Here is a 22,487-nt window from a genome sequence, read left to right on the forward strand (position 1 = left end):
ACTCGTAGCCCGTAGCGTCAGTCGCAGTCGATTGTTCGATTCGATTCGATCTTGCGCCTTTTGATTTTTACCTCGGGAAAACTTCGCGCAAGTGATACGTTTTTTCTAAGCAAAAATAGTGTGTACGTACAGCGTTGGTATAGCATATACTGCGTGTCCGGTAAGATCGTGTGGTTCACTCTTTTTAGACAACTTAATCCTTTCTTTAGTAAAAAATGAGCACGCCGGTGAAGAAGGTCCCCATTCACCTGCAGGTCAGTTCCTTGTCGATCTAGTCTGTTTTTATTTCTATTCTATTATTTCGGTAGTCATAGGAGCTGGTTCCTTTTAGTTTAAATATCATTACGTAAATAAACTGCGCAAAAATTTTCTTATTCATAAATGTACGTGCAGCAAACACCGGTTTATTTAGTCTTATGCATTGAATAGTATTTGCATCACGTGTAATATTGCGAAATTTAATGAATTTTATAATACACATTACTACGAAGCACTGTAATCACTCTTTTCCTACCAAAATTATATATATATATAATCATTATCTTCACGTGCAAACTAATTTTTTGTATAAATTTTGATAACAGCATATTGTGAGTAACGTGTGCCCTACAACGAATAAAATAGATGTTTAAAAATAAAAATAGCGCGTTATACGGAAATATTTCGACTTTGACATAACACTTCACCCATATAAGAAAAAAAGAAATGGAAAGATTTGTTACTTATAATCGAACTAGTCAACAAGTAATTGCTCGATAATTAGTATCAGAAAAGAAAAGATGAAACTTTATATAATTGTAAAAATAATCGGCTGTATGTAGATAAACGACCATGATAGTCGCCCATGGACCGTGTGCAATGTAAATCGATGCAAGTATCTCTGAAACATGATTAGTGCAGCAATAAAATCAGTACGTACATCCTATATTGCCTGACGTGAATTCGTGACTAGAATAGCCCTTGCCTAAAACGTCATATCGATTTGTTTTCGTCTATAACGGTTAATTTAATATTCATTTATCACAGTATCTATAGGTTTCTTTCATTATTCCAATTTCAGTCGAGTTACGTACTATATCTCGTATTTAGAATATCAAAAATATAAATATAAAAGATATCACATCTGTTGATAATTTTAAATGTTCATAATTTTAACTTGAACACGTCGCAGTAAGAGGTCACGAACTTACGATCGATAGCATAGATGTGTTTAACAAACGAAAAATAAAAAAGAAATGATTAATAGTAAAACGAATTAATTATTGATATTTATATGATTATATAACGATGGTACAATACTAAGAAAACATAATTTATTTGTTTTAGTTGCTCGTATCAGATCTTGATACCGATGAGTCGTCATTAAATAGAAAAAAGTAATCAACAGTAAGATTAATTAATTATTATCGTTAACGAAACTATAACGACAATATAATGTTGAGAAGGCGTCATACTTTATTTGTGTTAATTGTCGTATTAATTGTTGATACTGCCAAGTCCTTATCCTGTTTCCTTTGTTTTACCGCAGGCCATAAGGTTCGCTAAACGGATCGTAACCTCGAAGAGGTACATACCGTAATATGTAGTTCAAAGGAAGTGTTTAGAAGGAGCGTTATGGTAGAAAGTAAATAGATAGATATGGATGTTTCTGCGTCACTATTAAAACCGAAAGTTCGCACCATCGCAGTGATCGCAAGGTTGCTGCCTTATTGATCGGAGCGTCTTGGCGCCCGGCACCGCACCGGTCTCTCTCGCGAAAAGAGCCAACTTGCATGTCTACAGAAATATAAATGTACTACAGTTATGTTTTTATGCATACGATGCATCTATAGAACCGAGTCACAGTAAAATTCAGAGTATGCAAACGCAATATGCGAATTAAACGACCAATTTGTAGCAAGATGTCATAAATTACCATTTTTCAGTTTGTTAGATAGTAAATAGATTAGTAGATTAGACTCGATAGTAATAATTGGCTTTTTCAATAGCATTATTATTTTATTACCGTTTTACATCGAATGCGGATGCATAGTGTTTAGTCAAACTCGTTTTGCACTTTTCTACAGTTACACTTTTTTTTCTTAGTTAAGCAGTTCCATAAAGCTCTACGATCAGAATCCTTCCTATGGAATTATAATATCACAGTTCTTTTATTTAATTACTAATTATTTAATTACTTTTATTTAATTTACTAATCAATAATATTAAGGAACCAACAACTTTTTGCAATTTTACAATCTTTTCGACCAATGGCATAATTAAGAGGTTTGCAATTAATGGAGTTCACTTGTACGAAAAACTTGTTTTATCTCCAAACCTGTTACCGTAACTCGTAACTTGTAACGCGTATCTTGTAATTTGTAACTTGTAATGTTCAGTTAATAAGTAATAATTCAATCACGTAAGAAAACTCAGTTCACAGATAGTGCGGGCGAAATTATAATTCTTCAGGGGGTGGTTGCATTTCACTTACTTCCCACGATGACGCAATGTGCACTTTTCACAAATTAATATCACGTAACGCTCAAATACGTAGAATGACGCAAAGAGGTATTCAAGTATAAAGACAATCGTAATTATTAATTCAAATTAAACGCAATTTTGCTAAGCGTTATGCTCCAGTTTTTATACGTCAATTACTTTTCTATATAGACGTACGTTAAGATCGAAGCATGGGAACGAGAAAGTGTATTTTAACATACAATCATAGCATCAGAGATTCGGCATAAATAGATACCAATATATATCTCTTTCGTTTCTCCAAACAATTTCCCTAATTACACGATGCATCGTTATATAACGCGTGAGAATTTCTCAATTGTGAAAGATGAAGCTATTCACAGGCGGAAGGTGCTCTAACGATATCAAATACCGCGAGTTCCGATTTGCTAAAAGTTCGCGTGAACCACAATCCGTGGTCATCGAATTAGGACCACTTAGAACTTTCAATATTTTTCGCTCTTTTAGTAAGATTAAGAGACGTGAATTCTAACAACAAAGTCTATTAATTACTAGAATGTTACACATATACGTGTTAATAATAATTTGCGCTTCCTCCTATATTTCTAACAGGATAAATTATTTTCAAGATTATTTAACGAAGTTAAATTTAATTAGAACAAATTCTAACAGCTCCATTCCAAACATTTTTCAACTCCATTCTAAATTTCTATTCTAAATAAATGATTCTATCCTGAAATCGACAATTGTCTGTAGCGATGAAACCGCAAAGTCGTGCACTAAAGCATATGAACTGATTAAGTAGATAACGTTTTGAAAAACTATATCTGGTTAAAGATTTATTTGGAAAAATATCGCATATACACCGGTTTAACGATTCGGACAACTAAGATCAATTCGTCGTTTATCTGATATAGTACGTGTATACATGACGTATTATTAGAATTAGAAAAGTGAACATTCCGCATGTGGTTGAAATTTAACTGTATTTCCAGCGTTTAGCTATAGATATTAGTTTCAAAACCTGGTAAACGCCGATGACGCGAAAGGGCTTAATACAGTGTGTGATTCGTGACGATAATTCGTACACGCTTGGGAAAATCGTACGGCACTGTGCCGTGGGTGCTATAAAAGCACGGGAACGCGGGCTGCGCCGGCGAATCAATAGTTCGTCGACACTACATACGTCCGACCTAAAGTCGGAAAAACCACCGGAGCTTGATTTTACGAGAGTGTGCACTGTGCACGTTCTCGACGACAGCCAGACGGTAAATCGTATATGAGAGAACCATCGAATCACGGATCTTCCGTTAGACTCTATGTCTCTGCGAGCTGTTCGCAGGAGCTGGATGGTTTCCGCGAGCAAAAATAAACCGTGGGTGGTGACTGACATTTTTGCCCGTGCCTTTTATCCCGCTTCGAGGGTGTAGAAGATATAAAACGGCTGATCCGTCTGACTCTTCTGAGGAAACATTGAAAAACTTGAAATTCTATATGTAGAACTTTCGCATGTGTGTATGTTAACTTATAAGCTGTTCTAGGATGGATGGCTCTTTTTCGAATTAAGTTTTTCACAATGGATCTCGTTGCCGTAGGAGTTTTATACAAGAAAGTACGTCACTGATTGATTACTGGGATTGCATCATCGAACAATTAAAAAAGACTGCATTATTTATAAGGCTGGCCAATATATGCAGATTGAAACAATAGTAAGAATGTAATCGAGCTTTTTAAGTCGCTCAAATTTGATTTAGATTCGTACTTCATCAGACAGCATAAAAGATTCAGCGAGGTAACCTTTCCGGTCCTCTTTGTCTCTCTGGTCCTCTATGAAATAATAATGACGAAAGCAGTTTATATTCTGTATATAAATTTCGAGTAGCATTAATGAAGAGTCTCGTTGTGTACATAGATCTCTAAAACATTTTTAACGTATCTACTGTATTAAAGGGTACAGAAGACTTGGAGAGGAAGTTAATTATTTGTTGAGAAAAAGGATCCAAATCCCGCGTACGGAATAATAGTCCTGTTCATTAAGAACTTCATCGAGTAGCTAGGCCCTCGAGCCTCTTACGATTCGTTTTGCGTTTCCACTGGCGACAAGTGGTTCGACACGGGTATACTCATCGTCGTCTGTTTGTTTCACCGAGAACTTGACGGAGAATTTAGTCGAATGGAAGTCGGTCAGCCAAAATGTAAATTACCGGCATTATTCTACCGACATAAATAGACACTGGGAAGCCAGGTGCGAGTCACATTGGTCGTTCCCGCGGCAAATTTATCGCGAACTGAAATTAGAGCGGCTTATCGGATCAGTATTGACCTTTTTTCGCCCCTTTTTTCTTCATTCGATTATACAAGTGCAAGGACGACTCGTAGACGGATCGTACTTAAGTATATTCTATCGTATACACGTTCTTCTTCTATTGAGGCAAGGTGTGATTCCCTGATTGCGTGTCGAAATTTCCAATGGTAGATACGACTTACGGTTTTCGAGTCACAGAAATGCACACGACTACGTTACGTCTACCATTTGGTTCAATGCCTATCGGTATCTTTTGCGGTAAATCACTTCGAGTGCTTTCTTCATTTCTCGCTATTAAGATGTATTTAGATCTCAAGTAACGTAATCTCCAAGTTTACACCTCGTGTACGGTATATCTATGTACAAGGTTACATCGCCATAAGCCGAGTACGACTACAGTCCTATGTTAGTTTAACACGAATTTCATTCCTCGCGTTTAAACTTTCGTTACTCGAAGAAACTCTAAGAAAGCGTTAAGAAGATGCGCCACCCATTCTTATGTAACGTTATGCAATTACCGTTAGCTCTTTGGTCTCGTTGGTGTATTAAATGGCCGAATATGTGGTGCACCTTTGGAGCACGTTTAGACGGTACAAAAGGCAGCTCGACGAACGTTTGTCGTGTTAACCAGCCAGAGAGTTGCTTGTACGATGTCTCGTTGGAGCGGGACGAGTCAGCCACCGTGAGTATTTTCTCCGTGTACGCGTCCACTTCATTTTCTTCGAAGAAATCAACGATAGAAACCTGTGAGTTTCGCTCCTTAAGAACGCAGGAAAAATCCTTTTCCCTTCGTGAAAGCGGTCAAGCCTTGACGGCTGGCGCTCTGAATGGTCTGGATATAGTAATTAACGAAGAAATCGCCTTTTAATTGGACCAGATACGAACTGGAACGGCGATCCAAGCGACAGCGTCTTCTAGGCGCATGCAACCGTATACGATCTATCTTATTCTAATGTGTTCGAACTTACGCGATAAAAGCGGAGCATGCGATTCGATGTGATCTGAATTCTCGTACTAGACACTCATTTGCTCGATAAGATCTTCCATTTGGGCGATGTTTGCTCGAGTTCAGATGAATTCGTGGCATGTTGCCGGGAAATGCTGGAGATATCGATTTTACCAGGGGCGTACTTCCGTACGGGGGTGGAAGATCTTATGACTCGTCGCCTCGTGCTTTTATCCACGTTTTTCTTCGTTTCATCATTCTCGTTGTGTTTGATTCCGAACGTGTCGAAACTTGGAAGTACTCCATTTGATGACCTATATATGATAACAGACGTGTAAATTGATAGATCGAACTGTGAACGAAATGAGGCTAGAATTGTTAAAACGCAGGAGTTTATAGGGGAAGAGTATGATAAATACGTATCATTTCTGTTGATTTTTTGATTTTGATGTCATATTACGATTAAAGAGGAACATTTCTACACAATATACGTGGCAAAAAGTGGAAAGAATCCGTTCGAGCGAAAGATATAATTGACAAAGCTTTGTAGAAGTTAAAGATATAACTGTTAAGATAAACAGTGTTTTAACGTCTTTCAGCACTTCAACATTATGACGATATTTTTACGATTATGAAGAGGCTGTAGAAGCACACCTAGAAGTTCCTAAAATCAAATAATAAGATAATTTTGAGAACATAGGATTAGTCGACGACGTACCGAATCTGAAAATTGCTTTGTAAAAACGGAAAATCTTCTCCTGTGGCCTTCATATGGATTCACGGTAGATGCTAAATTCGCAACTGACACGAAATGGTATTAAACGTGTCTGAGAAGTGAACGGTAGGATTTCTTTTCTCGAAAATCACGCCGACGTACGGCTAACGTATTTTAAGCGGTCGTCTGCTGAAAATATCCAAGCGAAGATTCTCTAACACATGAAACGCACATGTCGCGTCCGTGCCTAATAACTATACCGTGAAGATGACAAGGTCTCTGCCCACGTGAATTGCGCCAACGAGTTCTCGATATTCGTTCCATTTCCATTGGTTTAGACCGAAGGTTATGCCACCATTTCGTTCTATGGTTGCGGTGGTTTAGTATGCAAAGTTTATTAGAAAAAGCATATCCCTTGCAAAATCATTGCTTTAAGAAAACGCTGCATTCTTTTAACGACTTGTACCCTTTCCAACATCCAATATATCATCCTCCCTTTGTTTGACAAGATCCGATTTAACAAAGTACACCTTGCAGCAACACTTACATCAGAGAGGGCGAGGCAGATTGGGATCGATTTCATGAAAGCCACGGCTATTCACGGTGGTTTAAATTCACACAGGGTGTTCGAAGCGATTTTACGGGGTGGAGACCTCCAGTCTGCGTGAAGGGTTTGTTACACCACGCGTTGCATTAGCCAGTGTAAAGGGTACGGACCCTGGATCGGTTATAAAACGTGGGTGGTGCTGGCGACAACGATGGATTGTCCTTTTTTTTCACTGTTCCCTCCTATGGCGTCTCTGATCTTTCTCCCCTATACGCTTTCATCTTTCTACGGACGGGGAAAGCCTCAGGGGTGGTTGTCGAAAGTCCCTTATGCAGCCTTGTGCACTCCTTTCTCTCTGGTCTCCCTTCAGTTTGCCCCACCTACGAGATCCACGCTAATATTTATACGTTTTGTCTGCTCTTCTTTATACTACAACGAGCATAAAGCGAGGTCAGGATCTTTGTTCTTAATCACGATGCTATTGTGCTCGATAATTTGCTGATTCTTAAGGGTTGCGTGATATTTCGAATTGGGTACCTGGATTTTCTAATAATTAATCGAGACACATAACGATAGACACACGAATGAATAGTACGAATGTTAAGAAAATATAATAACGCATACATAGATAGATTTTTGAACAATCTGAATTGTTATCTTGGACGATAAGTTCTCCAAAGTTTTGTTTTTGAGCAGAGGGATAGTACGATAATAAAAGGTACGACTTTAACGAAAATACAGTTACGTGCAAATATTCCCCATTATTTTAAATGATAATTCCTGCGAAGTTCATAATTAGTCGAGAGACATAATGTAAGGATGATAAGAAATACAGTCACGTGTAACTGTTTCTTATTATAGTACAGAATAGTTCTTCTGAAACAGTGTTGTTCGTTGAAAGACATAATGTAGGACTAAAAAAGTGTGAATCTTAAGAAGATACACTCACGTGTAGATACTTCTTATTGTCTTGAAAGATGTGGGAAAAATTGTTAGTATTTACACGAGAGTTAGCGTCGAAAACATAACGAAAAGAGATGTGTTCCTTTATTCATTGCGGAAATGGCACGTATACATATATGGCGAGCACGGTTTTCAAATCCTGATTGTATGGTAATGTCCGAAGTGGATCAGCGAAAAACCGCGCGTTTTCCGTGTCGAGAACGTTTACGATAGAGGCGAAACCCGTATTCCTTCGGATGGAAAGATGTATCGCGGAATACGGGATCTTACGCTTATCAGTCGTAGCACATCGGTTATACTGCTCTAAATTCAGCATTGGCGGAAGTGCGTGAAGCGTAACTTCTATTATATACTGATTGGTATACTATAGTGTGGAGGTAATATACGCACATTAATCGTCTGCACCGGATGTTGGATCCGACGCACGTTGCAAACGAATATCAAGGACAGTGTGCAGGGGGTTTGGTCAACTCTCAATGAGAAGTAATTTCATTCGAGGCAGAGGTTTTTTAGATGACACTGTATGATTCGAATGTTTAGATACGCTTATATGATGAAACTTCGCTAATATCTTAGTGAAACACGAGTTAAAACACGATTATCATGGCTATGTTGATAAGGCTTGGAACAAGTTTGAATATGTATATAGAATTTGGAAGATTTATTGTAAATATTCGTTTCGTAGAAGTCACAGAAATATTTCAACAATTATTATTCGTTAGATCAATAAGCCTTGATATATATTTAGCGCGAACACATTTTTCTGGTTCATAGAGTAAGCGAATTTTACAAAAGTATATTAATTACGTAATAGTAATCGGAAACGACACTCGCTATTTTTCTATCGAATCACCAGCCCATAACGTTGAATTACCTATTGAAAAACGGCAAAATAATAACATCGTAGTAGTTTGATCTATCCGTAATTCTATGATTGATATACATCATGTCGAAGAGCAAACGTGCAGGTATTTTTGAGCGATAGCGTATCCGAATGATTATAGATATTACAGATAAATAGATAACGAATCGATATTATCAGATGATAAATAGAAGATAAGCATTATCTAAATATCAAAGGATAAATTCGTACACCGTGGTTTATATATGGAAGCTTTTGCAAATATCAAGGGCAAATATATGGTAAAAGAAATGTAATTAAACTGTAAATAGCCGAATGCAATTGGATAATTAATATGTCTTTATTATTATCAGAATTCATCGTAATTGATTATATTATCGTAATTAGCGTTAGTCGATATTATTAAAGATAATTAATATCCAAATATTTTACTACGTCAATCATCTACACACCGGAAATTTTCATCCACATAGTAGAAGTCTCGTGGACGAGTGACCTATAAAAGTTTAATATCAACTGGAAAATTGACGCTCGGCTCCCCCTATCTATAAACACCGTTTATATATTTCTAATGGTTTTAACTGTGTAACAAACTTCACTTCACTTTATAACTTCACCGATAAGACAGGTGGTAAATAATTCGCGTGGTACTTGTCGATGTGCATTTATTTTCTTTAATCGCCGAGTTTTACATATGTATACGATATCAGCGCAATATATAAGTGGATAATACACACGTGCAAGAAAATCTCGTTAAAGATTATCATTCAGTAGCATTCGACATTATTACAAGTTGCGGTACCGTTTTGGAAAAAGGTATGTAAATTGATGCCAACTGTTCTGTTTCCAGAGCGCGCAAAACAGGCTGCTGATTAAGAATGGCAAGGTGGTGAACGACGATGGGATCACGGACAACGACGTTTACATCGAAGACGGTATCATTAAGTAAGAGTCCTTATACTTATATACATTTGCTGTATTTATTTTCAGACGCGTGTAATTACGTCATTAACACATTGACTGCCACGAGAGTTCCATCTGTTTTGCTCCAAGAACCACGATAAATTAATACGTTTCACTACCAATATATAACGTTATAAAGTATAGCGTATTATGTAATCACTTAGCTTCTTATAAATATTGATCGAATAAAATTTTACTTACTGTTAAATATTAGCTAAATTAAGATTACATGTCATATCAATAAAATTAATATTTCATTTCATATTTAAATCAAAATTACTAATTATAATTAGGAAATTAACATATAGAGAAAGTTGGATATTAACAGAATTCCATTTAATATTTTACACATTGAATTTCTAGTTTATTAAAATTAAATCGAACTTAAAATACTTTAATAACAGAATACAATTTTTATTATTTATTAGCTATATTTTATCGCACATGTATGTTAAATTTATTACGTATATCCAGCTATTATCGTGTTGCTCAATATTTTTAATTCGACGATATCCAACGTAATCGACGTATTACTTACGAAAGCGCATATTTCGTTCACGATGGAACTGCAACTATGCCTCGTTTCGATGCGGTGGATTGATCATTCGGCGTTTTCCTTTGACGTTGATGATCGTCAATCGGAATCGTTGCGCAAGTCAAAGAATGATGATCCTGAGCTACACGCTGTAACATTTGTAGTTCGCGAGCAAACATACTTTTGAATTTACGCGTGCGAACGATCAACGTTTCATTGAGTATTCTACTCGCGTGTTTGCACGCCACTTTACGCAAGCGAAACGCGATACAACGCTGGCTGTTTTATCAATGAGCAATATGGAAAGATAACGCGATGATGGGCGGTACAATTTGTCAAGCAAGCGTGACATGCACTACCTAATGAACGGTTTAAAGAAGGTAATAAGCAGGTAATATCGAGCCTTTGCTTAAAGCCACGTGATTATGCACCGTGTAAATGGTTAGAGGTTGTTGGTCAACTCGCCTCGTTGCTCTCCCCTTTTCGAACGAAGATTCGAATTAATGCTGGAAAGTTTTAATCTTGTTCGGTATTTTCATTTTGAGAAGAACGATTTCAGTTTAACGTTAGAATTTTTTAAACGAAAAATAGCAAGAATCGATACCGCTGTTACATTATCGGTTATCATTGATTCTTCCTAGAAAAACGATGTTAAACAAACCAATCGTAGATTGCAGATCTACTCACGCCATTGCTCCTCCTTTAGAACGAAGATTAAAAATAATATCGGGACAGTTGTAGATATTATCTAGTATTTTTAATTGCAACAGAATCGAAGGATTTCCAACAACATTTAAATTATACTTAGAAGAAAAGAAAGAGAATGGTACAGGTTTCATATCCTAAAATACAGAAGTTTGTTAATACGCATAGTAGATGACTATGAATTTTTAACGCGTTCGAAGAACTACTTGATTTGTCTAGGTTTATTTAAATTATTGAAAAGCAGAGCTGCCTGATCACTATTTTTAAAAAACCAAATATTTAAAGTCACGTATCGTTCTTTACTTTCATAGATCGCATTCTAATCACCCTTGAAACTCAAAAATACCTAACGATCATTCGCAATCGTGATTCTTTTGTTAAAAAAAAAAAAAAAAAAAAAAAAAGAAAGAAAACAGATTTCCGATAAACTAATCGACCAATCGATCGTGCTAGGAGCGTTTAATCGCTCGCTTCCACCACTGGATTCATTTACATCGTGAACGTTCTATTTCTAGGCAAATGGGTCGCAATCTGATAATACCGGGTGGCACTAGAATCATCGACGCCCGTGGGAAGTACGTGATGCCTGGTGGCATAGATCCACACACCCATTTCGAATGCGAGCTAATGGGCGCCAAATCGGTCGACGATTTCTATCAGGGGACCAAAGCAGCTGTCGCTGGCGGTACGACGATGATCATCGACTTCGTCATCCCCAGGAAGGACGAATCCCTTTTGGAGGCGTACGAGAGGTACCGAGAGTCTGCCGATCAGAAAGTCTGCTGCGATTATTCGCTCCACGTCGCTGTCACGTCCTGGAGTCCAAAAGTGAGCCTCTGAACAGATCAACAAGCGTCCAAGACAATCTTCAATGTCGTCCCATCTTTATATCGCCGTTATCGTAATACAAAGAAATATGTTGCTAGAAGGTTGAATTAATAAGATCTGACAGATAGGTTGAGACGACAACCACAAACAGAGCCAGCATGATACAGTTCACACGCGTCCTCTATTCTACTTAGTCAACCAGAATGAGATAATTACCGTAATGCGAGTCCTTCCTAGAAAAGAAAGCACGTCTGGGCATGACCTTTTTCTTGTGGGTCTTTTAAGTTCACCGACATCTCTCCGCGAACTTAAACATAGTCTGTATTAACACGAAGCGACGTAATGTTAACAAGTAGTATTCAGATCGCAAATAGAATTTACGTAATCCGCCGATGATCGTCGGAAATTGCCAGGGTTGTTACGTTCGACTCTCTCTCTCTCTCTCCCTCTTTTGAACGTTTCTTTTGTCGAACGTTAATGATCAATCGGACGATTGAAATCGGTGGAATGGATTGAACGGAAAAACTGCACGAAAATTGCGAATCGATCATTGCCAGAATCGTTGAATCGAATAAATCGTTTAGACTTGAAACGAGCATAAAGCATCGGCCTGGATGTTTGCTCATCGAGCGACGAGTCCGCTCCGATCGTTCCTAAATATGGGAAAACCGATCCCGCGGCAAATTGGCAAATCGTACGAATCTGGTAGCTGCAGTTGTCTTGCTATATGCCGGCTCTGTAACTGTAATCACGATCGTGAATGGAATACCAAACGATCGGTGAGGAAATCGCAAGCGAACTGCGTACGGATGCATGTAAATCGCCGTGCTCCTTATTTGCTGACGCTTGTCGGACTCCTCGTCCGTTCGAAGCAATTCCGTTCCGTTTAAAGCGATTCCCTTCCGTTCGAAGCGATTTTATTCCATTGGAAGCGATTCTGTCCCGTTCAAAACGATCTTCTTCCGTTCGAAGTAATTTTGTTCCGTTCGAAGCAATTCTGTTCCGTTCGAAGCTATTTTATTTCGTTCGAAGTGATTCTATTTCACGAAAGCGATTCGGTTCTATTTTTAAAGCGATTCTGTTTCGCTCTAGGCGCTCATATTTCCCCTGTATTACAGCTGAACGATTTATATTGCAGGTCAAAGAGGAGATGGCCACGTTGGTAAAGGATCACGGTGTCAGTAGCTTTAAAATGTTTATGGCCTATCGCGACCTGTTTATGCTAAGGGATCCAGAATTAATTGAGACGTTCAAAGCGTGCAAGGAGCTCGGTGCCATTGCCATGGTTCATGCGGAAAATGGCGATATTATTGCGGAGGTAAGAGGCGCATCGTGATTTACGATGTATAGTTATCCTTGAAGTAAACGAGCAATACGCTTTGTTTGAATGTTTCAACAACTGTTACCATGTTTGGTCCCCTATTATCCGGCGAAAATAGACACGATACGTTTGCAGCCACGAATTCAGGGATATATGTAGACAAGAACGTTCGAAATTGTTTTAGAACACGAAACGATTGCTCGATGCAGGAGTCACGGGGCCGGAAGGTCATGAAATGTCTCGCCCCGAAGAAGTGGAAGCGGAGGCTGTGAATAGAGCATGTGTTATAGCTAGCCAGGTAAGGGCGACAGTCTGGAGAGGACTCTATTTTTAGAGAAGATCACTTTATATTTGTCCAGTACGCTTGTTTACTGTTTCAAGCACCGCTACTTTGATGATCAATGTATCGTAGTACCTTGAATGATTGTTTATTAACGATCGTATCACCCTCTTTTTGTCACTCTCGTTTTACTTTGGAATGAATGACATTTTTTAATTCAGTTTCAATTAAAAGCAGAACAACTAATTTTCCTTTTTTATCGTTTCAAACTATGACAAAATGTAGAGAACAATTGCGCTATGATCTTATTTAAGGCAGAAGGTACTTGATTGCTCAGTTTCATTTTAAGAATTTATTAGACTTTATTGAGATTACCCTTACAAAAGGCAGGTTCGTTGTTTTTCAGACAAGACGTTATAAGCATAAATCGATCAAAATTCTGCATGCTTAGGTCAATTGTCCACTGTATATAGTGCATGTGATGAGTCGTAGCGCCGCAGAAGCGGTGGATGCTGCGCGTAAGCGTGGCGCTTGCGTCTTCGGCGAGACCTTGGCAGCTGCAATTGGCACAGATGGTACCAACTACGCGCACAAATGTTGGAAACACGCAGCAGCGCATGTTTTGAGCCCACCTCTCAGACCAGACCCAGATACATCTTGTGCGTTGCTGAATATGTTGATCAAGTGAGTCGAAGCCACCGTGGACCTTCGATAGGGTGACTTTGACATCCACAGCATAGTCTCTTCGTGTTTCCACTTATCACACGATATTGTTATAATTATACGTAGTCTTCTATACATTCCATTTCACGAGTGAATGAAGAAAGTAATTTACTGGTTGTAAAATAGAATGTTTCGCTGACCGAAAAATGATTAGAATAGTATGCGATGCTTATGAAAGAACTACACCTTACAGTTTAGTTAAGAAAAGTATGTAATTTACAATGCTAATGCTAGCCATTTAGTTCAGCTATACCTTTTTTACTATTGCAATGAATAGCATAGGAAGTAATAGGGATTCAGAAAAGATGTAAGAAAACAAGTAAGAAATATGAGATATGAGGTAGTCTTGGTTCATAAAAACTATTTAAAACCACGCATTAACAGATATTACAATCACAGAACTAGTCTCTGTAGTCTTAGATGTAAAACTGTCGAAGTCCTACAAACCTATTATCTCAGATATCAAGATTTCAAGGTGGTTTCATAAACTCAGAATAATCTGTATCAAAAGAATTACAGAGCTACTTACACCTGGGATTAAATTGAACAAGTCCGGGTGGTCTCTGTGAAACCTTGCAAGTTTGTACAAATTTATGAATCTGAAACATTGGACGATGAAACTTCATAAAACCAGATTATTCTCCATCGTGTTTTAAAATGTTGCAACAGACGATCATTGAAGTACAATTAAGGTATAATAATAGCTGCCCGATGTTGCATGCACCGTAAATTATATTTAGATGTTCCGCTAAAATTCCCGTGCATGCACACTGATCGTAACTGTAGTTCGGTTTTACTTTTCCTTTGCCCTATTTCTTTGTGAGTCTGAAATCACCTGGCACGATTCCCTCGATGTACAAGCGTAATCTAGCTCGACTCGAAGTTGTCTCTAAATTGTAGTTAGACACGGTATCGTGAACACGGCTGAAAAGAATATTTCTTTAAGAAACATAAGAAAACCGAAGATGATTTTGACAATGTAAAAATTCATATTTAAAACCTGCATTATATGCAGATTTTTGAAATTCTACTAACACTGCGACGAGACTCAACTATCATAATTATAATAGTAAAATCGGAAATCACTTTAGGAATGTATATAACGGTCGCAAACATAAACTTAATGAACAATTGATATAGAATATGAATTGTTGGTTTAGACTAAAAATATAATCAATGTTAAATCTGATGCTTGAAGTTTATCAATACGATGGAAAATTCACCGTTTAAATTCTGTAACTTTTATGTACATTTCTAACTCGATTTCGACTTGATTTAAACTCTGCTAATGTGATTATCATATATTCCTACAAAATTTCAATAAGTCTTTACATAGTTTAGCGAACTATTGTATATGATAATCTTCGCTTTTTTTCGGCTGTGATCGCGCTTTGACTGATAAGATCAACGTCAGGATAAACGAGACGATCGCGGTTTAGGTGAATTGTCCGCTGTACGTAACGGCATTGTCGAGCAAGTTCGCTGCTGATGTTGTGTCCTCGAAAAGGTCGGAGGGTGTCGTCCTGTTTGGAGAGACTCTCGCAAGTACCGTGGGTATCGATGGTAGCGAACAATACGGGAAAGATATCGAAAAAGCGAGACGTTACATTACTAGCCCACCATTGAGACCCGATTCTACCACTCCTGCCTATCTAATCGAACATCTGTCACAGTAAGTAATCCAAAGTTTTCGATCTTTTGACATTAATCAAGGAGACGGACACGAATCGAGATACTATCTACATAGTAATGCTATGTATATTAAAAAAAAATATCGGTGCTTTATCCCCTTCGTTGTTGTTAATTTTCGAAGTTTCGAGTGTCTATATCGGTGTGATCGACAAATCATGCGATCGTAAGAGACGACCGATGAAATAGACGCTACAGCAAAGTGGTGATCTATCCGATGGCTTGCCGTGTTTATCCCGTTTCGAGTGTTTCGAGTACTTCCCGGTTCGTGCTGATAAGTAGCTCATTGCTGTATAGGAACTTAATGCAGAAAGACTGTCGATGGTTAGCAATACGAGATAAAAGGATTTTTCCCATTATAGCGTTACCCGTATGCATCTGGATGCCCCGCGTATTCAAATGACAGCGATAAATTACAGTAACAAATTGGCACGCACGATATGAGGCTAACTGAACGTAATTTTAATAGGCATCGCGTGGGAAGCGCCTCTTATCTCGCTGCTGGTATTAGAGTTAATTAAACGGGCAGAGGAAAACTCGTTTAAAGATCATTTCCACGGTCAGCATTCAATTTTACTTATTTAGTTGATAAACCGGTCATATCACGACTCTATAATCTATACTTTACACGTTAGAAAATTCTTCTAGCTTGTCAGATGTCAAGGTAACCTTTGGTTCTATAAAATATTCTCTGCGATATTCTATTTTCTATGTTCCTAAGATATCGGCACTTTTATTTTACAAGTCACCTACTTAAACAACCTGCTCTATTTCGCCAGAGATGGCCTTCAAGTAACCGGTAGCGACAATTGCACCTTCAACGCCGAACAAAAGGCTCTGGGCAAAGATGACTTTTCGAAGATTCCCAATGGTGTAAATGGCGTGGAAGACCGGATGTCAGTCGTTTGGGAGAAAGGTGTACACGCGGGAATAATGGATCCTACGAGGTTCGTGGCAGTGACCAGCACCAATGCCGCTAAGATCTTCAACTTGTATCCGCGAAAGGGAGTGATAGCGGTCGGCTCAGACGCAGATATCGTTGTCTGGGACCCCAACAGGAAGCGTACGATTTCCGCTCAGACGCATGTTCAGGCCGTTGACTTCAACATCTTCGAGGTAAGGGCTGACTGATATTAAGCTTTAATAAAGTCTTTGTCCCTGCGAGATCGAGAGCACGCGCCCTAGGATTTATTTTCCATTTGTCTCGTCAACCATGTTCCGCAGGAAGTTCAATCAAGCTGGTATCGTTAAGAGCGATAAAGGAAAAATATGATTAACCCGCTGCTATTGAATTGCTGTTACCTAGGTACTTTCGTTTCTTTCGCGAATACACTGAATTCAATTTTAATCTATTCCAGGGTATGGAAGTTCACGGAGTACCGGAATACGTTATAGTGGAAGGCCGTGTCTGCGTGGACGAGTGCGAACTAAAGGCTGTCCATGGCTTTGGAAAGTTCGTCGAGACCCCAAGCCATGTTGATTATGTATACAGTATGATAGAAGACAGAGAAAAGGTGCGCCCCCTCTTTTTATGGTTAATTCGTATGTAAACGTGGAACGTTACAAAGCACAAAAGCAAACAGTTATTTCTAACGACCTACAAATCAATTTCAATTACCGTTCCGGGATGTTATTTACACAGAGACCACGCGGAGTGGCGCGAAGCGAAGCCGAAGCGAAAAAGTACGCCGAGGAGGATGCCGCCATCGCGAAGGCCAAAGAGGAAGCAAGAAAGGCCGCAGCACTCGCGAAGAATCATCAAACGAATGGTACTTACGAGAGTCCGAAACCGAAGATTTCAATGCCTGATTGCATGCCGACACTGCCAGATTCTGCGGTGGTTACGCCATCGTCGAAAGGTCCGCGACTAGAGGGACAAAGAAATTTGCAAGACTCTACTTTCTCTATCAGCGGTAAGTACCTGACGGAGAAAAGAATTTGTTTCTTTCGAAGAAGAGAACCGGTACTGAAAGAGTTGTATGTTCGCAGAGGACGTCGAGGAAGCAAGAAGAGCTTGTATCCGCGTAAATAATCCACCAGGTGGTCGCAGTGCAGGAGGTTTTTGGTAATTTATGAAAGACAGAATCTAAAGGTCTGCTTTGCATATAGGGATCTTTCCTTGCAGAGAAAATAGGAACGAAATCCTTCTCTCGTCATCTTTCTTTTATTCGTGCATACAAAAAGAACCACTCCATTTTTCTTCTTTTTACGCGACTGTTCTCTATCAGCCCGCTTTCAGGTTCGCTATTCACTCAATTATTAACGATAAGTTTCGTTTTCAATTGATATACGTTCCCAATCGATTAAGGTCTGTTCCATCAAAGGAGGACTTGGATGCCACCGGTCAGTAGAGCGTACGTTCGTATTTTCATCTATCACACTATTTTTCGCTTCACTATCGCTTCATTGCTCGCTCTCTGTGTACCGTACGCTTCATTCTTTGACCTTGGAACGTTCACGCGTTTTCGTCACTCGCACTTAATTCGCATCGTCGACTTTACCCTTCGTGCAATAGATATATGTATCTGTTGAGTATCTAGCAGATTAAAGGTTTATTTTACCGTTCTTCTTGGACACTCTCTTTGAGTTCTGCAAACTCATCTCGGTTTGTTTGTATAATATGTTGTTTTATTATATACTATAAGGAATAACGGAATTACGTACGGGTATCGATGTGGTTTAATTTTCATATGTATACTTTATATATTTATGTTTCTTCTACAGTGAAATTACGAGTAAGAAATTACTTCCTGCTTTTCTGGATATTTTGAGAAACAAATAAGAAGATTTAACATTTTGTAAAGATGTACGTATTTCTGTTGATTCTAAGGTCAAGCTGATATGCAAATTATTTATTGCATAATTATATTACTCTAAAACAATATTCGCATCTGTAATGTAATATTTCAAGTCATTTTACATGATCAAAAATACCCTACATATTTAGTAAAACTTACTAATGACAGTCGATCATTAATGAACGATCATTGGTCACCGAACATAAGTCGTACATTTGACTGTTGTTGAAATCAGTTGTTATTGTAACTTTGTTTCCGTATCGTCTAATAAGTTATATAACACCGGTATACATTGATCATCGTCAGTTTCGTCACTGATATCATACGATGACATAAACATCATTATATGCTCGGTGTACATATTACAAAAAAACTGTTGTTTCGCTCTCATTTAATCGAGGTTTACCTGGCATGCAACTATCTTACGGGCATAATGTTAATATTATATATTTTATATGCTATCATTAGCCGTAGAGTCAAACACCGTACCATTAATTTTAAGTTAATCCTCGATTAAACAATAATTGTTTTGTTTCTCTATCACAGTCTAGCGTTATGTTTCGGTTAATTATATTGTTAATTGTAATGAGTGTAAATATTAAAGTAATCCTTAGTTTAACAATTCGAGGAACTTGGAAGATTGTTATTTTGCAAAGGATTAAGTAACCGTGTTATAAACTATATATGCGAAGTTACATTTGAATGTTCGTCAGATATTGATATATTATTTAATTATCGTATAAAAGGATGAAGTCTATAAGTTGGAAAAAAATGGTTGAGAAATGAAATGAAAAACGGGAAATCTTTTGAATAATTTTCACTATATTTTTACTATAGTTGTAGAATATTTGCGAGTTTAGAATAGTTCAAACGATAAAGTGATCTTGAAACTTACGATAATATTGAAACAAGTAACGTAATTAAATATTTGGCATTAGGAAGCATTTCTCTGCTTAAAAAATGTACAAACTTTTGAAAATTTACCAAAAACGAAGAAAATTTTATCGTTTAACAACGATAAGCTTGTAATAATATTATATTAACTGAAATACGCACAAATTCATAAATAGATCACGCAAAGACAAAGACGCTAAAGATCACAAATTAACAACAACATTGTGCCGGAAGGAAGACGTTAATGTGATGTATTTGACAAGAACGCACACTTGTTCGCTTACGATTGCTGTTACAAAATTTTACATGAAAAGATATATTTACAAAGTCACTTAGTACTATTTGATTTAATTAGTCGAGTCACATGTTGCGTGAAAAAAGAATGTTTTTTCAATACTTTAATAATATAAATCCTACATTCCGATTTTTAACACGTTGCAAGGATTACCCATTTCTTTTTTAAAGAAAACTCTGTCAATGAAATAATGTATCCAATGATACTTTTATTAAATCCTTAAGACACGTACGTCTACGAAAGTAAAGTTAACGATAATGATTTTAACAATAATAATAACATTAAGGGTAAATTATACTAAACAGTAATAATCGTCGCATAATAAATATTCATTACGTAATTATTATCGTGTAAGGTGGATGAACTCGAAATTTTACGAGTGTAAGAGAATTACGTGAGCTATTCGTAAATGACCAAAATGTTTGGTACTATTGTAGCACTTACAGAAAACGCGAATAACGTTGTGACGCATTTTTAGGATGAGACTTAGATCGCATTTAAGAACAAGATGTCTGAGAGTTTTTCAACGTAGATTTTGTATCGAAATTTCGGGAACGTTTTTAAGAGTTTCTACATACACGCGTAGAGTCCGTAATAAGTTGTTAGGGATCACGGAAAACAACACGCTTCATTATATTTTGAAATAATTTATCCTAGTAATCTTATAGGCGATACGTTGCAATTATTTTGCCGAAATAGTTCTATTACGAAAACGTTTCTCTAGATCCATTGTTTTGTCTTCTAACAATAATTATATAGCTGGACGTATTTGATTATATAAGACTGCTTGGAGCTTGATTAACCAGGAAACGATTTCACTTTGTTCGACGTATCATACGATTTAATGAAAAGCGTTGTCTCCGTTTCTTTTTATAGTCTGTACATTATTAACGTTCATTAAGTCTTAACATCGTTATTGTGCATGTTGCGTTCGTTCAATAGCAATCATTTCTGTTTCTTTGTAAAAAGTTTTACATTGCCGCATTCGATAGGTGCATTACTGTATTCCATTTGCTAATATAAAAGTTTGTACGGGAATTTATTATTTAAATGACAAATATTGCGAGGGCTTTATAACAGATTTACCTTTATAAAAATATAATTATCAATGTGTTCACGTTGCGTGACCTCGAGTCGAGTATTCGAAAGAAGTGTATAGTTTATCGATATAACGAATGATACAGCTAGAGTACCTATTTATGTCTGTTACAATGTATGTGATCGCTTGAAATAAAGACTTGACATCAATATTGAACTGATGTTTCTAATTTTCTACTAATAACGCTCGTTGTGGAAATATCACGTTGTTACTTGGTGAATGATGTTTCTAATGGATATTGACAAACATTTCCTGTTGTCATTAATGGTATATATGTATCAATGTATTGTAGAAAATGGAATAAAGAATCTCAGTTAAATATTTGATTTGTAAAAATACCTAAGTACATATTTACCGGTGTATGTGATATTGCTCATAATTCATTATTACATTTCTTGATGTATCTGTGTGATTTTAAATACATACATTCGGAAGATATGTACAATTCTTATTGTATATATCTATGGAGTATTTGGCAGTGAATGTTTCATTGTTCTTCAACTTTATGTCGAGCTTTCTCCAATATTTGTTTCAATTCTGACGTCCGAGGGTGCTTCTATAAATGTAAGAAAGTTAAATTGTAATATTTAAAATCTGTAAGTTTTATTTTTTACATTTACTCACCTCGCTTTCAGCTCGTGCAGCTAAAATTTGATCATAGAGTTTGCTACCTTCCGCAATACCGCAATATTGTTCCAGTTGTCGTTTAGTTAAATCGAATACCTCCAAACCAGTCATATCTTTTAGCTGTTTACAAGTTCTGAAAAAATTAAACATTTTCCAATTTCTTAAATTGTCAAATATCCAAATATTAAATTTTATTATCAATCGTATTCCGGGCTTGCATAAGGAAATATTCTTTATACGTGGAAACAAATAATCAAACTCTATCATACTTGTCTGAAAATCCTTTGGCTGCCAGCCAATACTGTACTTCTCGAGGGGTGGAATATTTGTCCAAGGCAGGTTCGCGATTCATACTATCGTTATAATGCTCTTTCTTCTCACGGAATATCATTAATACTTGTCTCAGTTCCTGTTGCATTTCTTTCTCGGTTTTCTTCCCTTGAAAAGCAAACACACCAGGTATTAAACAGTTTTGTGCGTTGTAAAAATGTATATATTACCGCTAATTGAATGATTACTCTTCAATGTAACAGACGACATGGTCGACGTTGTCGAAGAAATGGATAACTCATTCTCTAGAGGAGGCGGTGGAGGTGGTGGTGGTACAAAAGGTGTTAATGGTGTTGATGGTGTTGATGGTGTTGATGGTGTTGTTGGTGTTTCCGGTATAATTTCATCGTTCACATGCGGAGGTGGTGGGTGGATTTCAACCACCTGCGTCAGTTCGTTGGACTTTGGTTTCTTATCTTTGATTTCCGATCTATCGATAGACGATTCCTTTTTATCGTCATTAGTTTCATAATCAATGGCGAATGTCACTTTATTGCTACCGATAGACTTCGTCTCTTCGGTGGATTCGTCTGAAATTTAATTAACACGCATAATACCATTAATAATCGATAACATAAAATAATATTTCAATACTTAATTTC

At 37.3% G+C, this 22,487-nt stretch overlaps 2 protein-coding genes across 12 annotated transcripts in view; one reads left to right on the forward strand and one right to left on the reverse strand.

Annotated features, from left to right (window-relative positions):
• The window catches only part of LOC126918198 (dihydropyrimidinase), a 23,541-nt gene continuing 1,054 nt past the window's right edge, over positions 1 to 22,487 (forward strand). The window contains exons 1-12 of one of the 6 annotated variants that reach the window (XM_050725858.1): positions 2 to 254; positions 1,529 to 1,566; positions 9,649 to 9,743; positions 11,517 to 11,829; positions 12,968 to 13,147; positions 13,335 to 13,448; positions 15,593 to 15,825; positions 16,622 to 16,958; positions 17,201 to 17,356; positions 17,485 to 17,755; positions 17,832 to 17,907; positions 18,151 to 21,084. In XM_050725858.1, coding sequence (XP_050581815.1) covers positions 11,521 to 11,829; positions 12,968 to 13,147; positions 13,335 to 13,448; positions 15,593 to 15,825; positions 16,622 to 16,958; positions 17,201 to 17,356; positions 17,485 to 17,755; positions 17,832 to 17,907; positions 18,151 to 18,193 — 1,719 coding nt within the window. In that variant the 5' untranslated portion in view covers positions 2 to 254; positions 1,529 to 1,566; positions 9,649 to 9,743; positions 11,517 to 11,520 and the 3' untranslated portion in view covers positions 18,194 to 21,084. Of the gene's footprint in view, positions 255 to 1,528; positions 1,567 to 9,648; positions 9,744 to 11,516; positions 11,830 to 12,967; positions 13,148 to 13,334; positions 13,449 to 13,881; positions 14,115 to 15,592; positions 15,826 to 16,621; positions 16,959 to 17,200; positions 17,357 to 17,484; positions 17,756 to 17,831; positions 21,085 to 22,487 lie in introns of those variants that run through there. The other 5 variants (XM_050725856.1, XM_050725855.1, XM_050725857.1 and 2 more) reach the window with 5 other exon arrangements.
• LOC126918194 (epidermal growth factor receptor kinase substrate 8-like) overlaps positions 20,013 to 22,487 on the reverse strand; it is a 19,357-nt gene continuing 16,882 nt past the window's right edge. For 4 of the 6 annotated variants that reach the window (XM_050725845.1, XM_050725846.1, XM_050725847.1 and 1 more), the window contains exons 7-10: positions 22,056 to 22,415; positions 21,825 to 21,993; positions 21,553 to 21,688; positions 20,013 to 21,484 (exon numbers count right to left, since the gene is read on the reverse strand). In XM_050725845.1, the coding sequence (XP_050581802.1) occupies positions 21,416 to 21,484; positions 21,553 to 21,688; positions 21,825 to 21,993; positions 22,056 to 22,415 (734 nt within the window). In that variant the 3' untranslated portion in view covers positions 20,013 to 21,415. Of the gene's footprint in view, positions 21,485 to 21,552; positions 21,689 to 21,824; positions 22,416 to 22,487 lie in introns of those variants that run through there. The other 2 variants (XM_050725849.1, XM_050725850.1) reach the window with 2 other exon arrangements.

Source organism: Bombus affinis, chromosome 7 (assembly GCF_024516045.1).
Source record: "Bombus affinis isolate iyBomAffi1 chromosome 7, iyBomAffi1.2, whole genome shotgun sequence".
NCBI lineage: Eukaryota > Metazoa > Arthropoda > Insecta > Hymenoptera > Apidae > Bombus > Bombus affinis.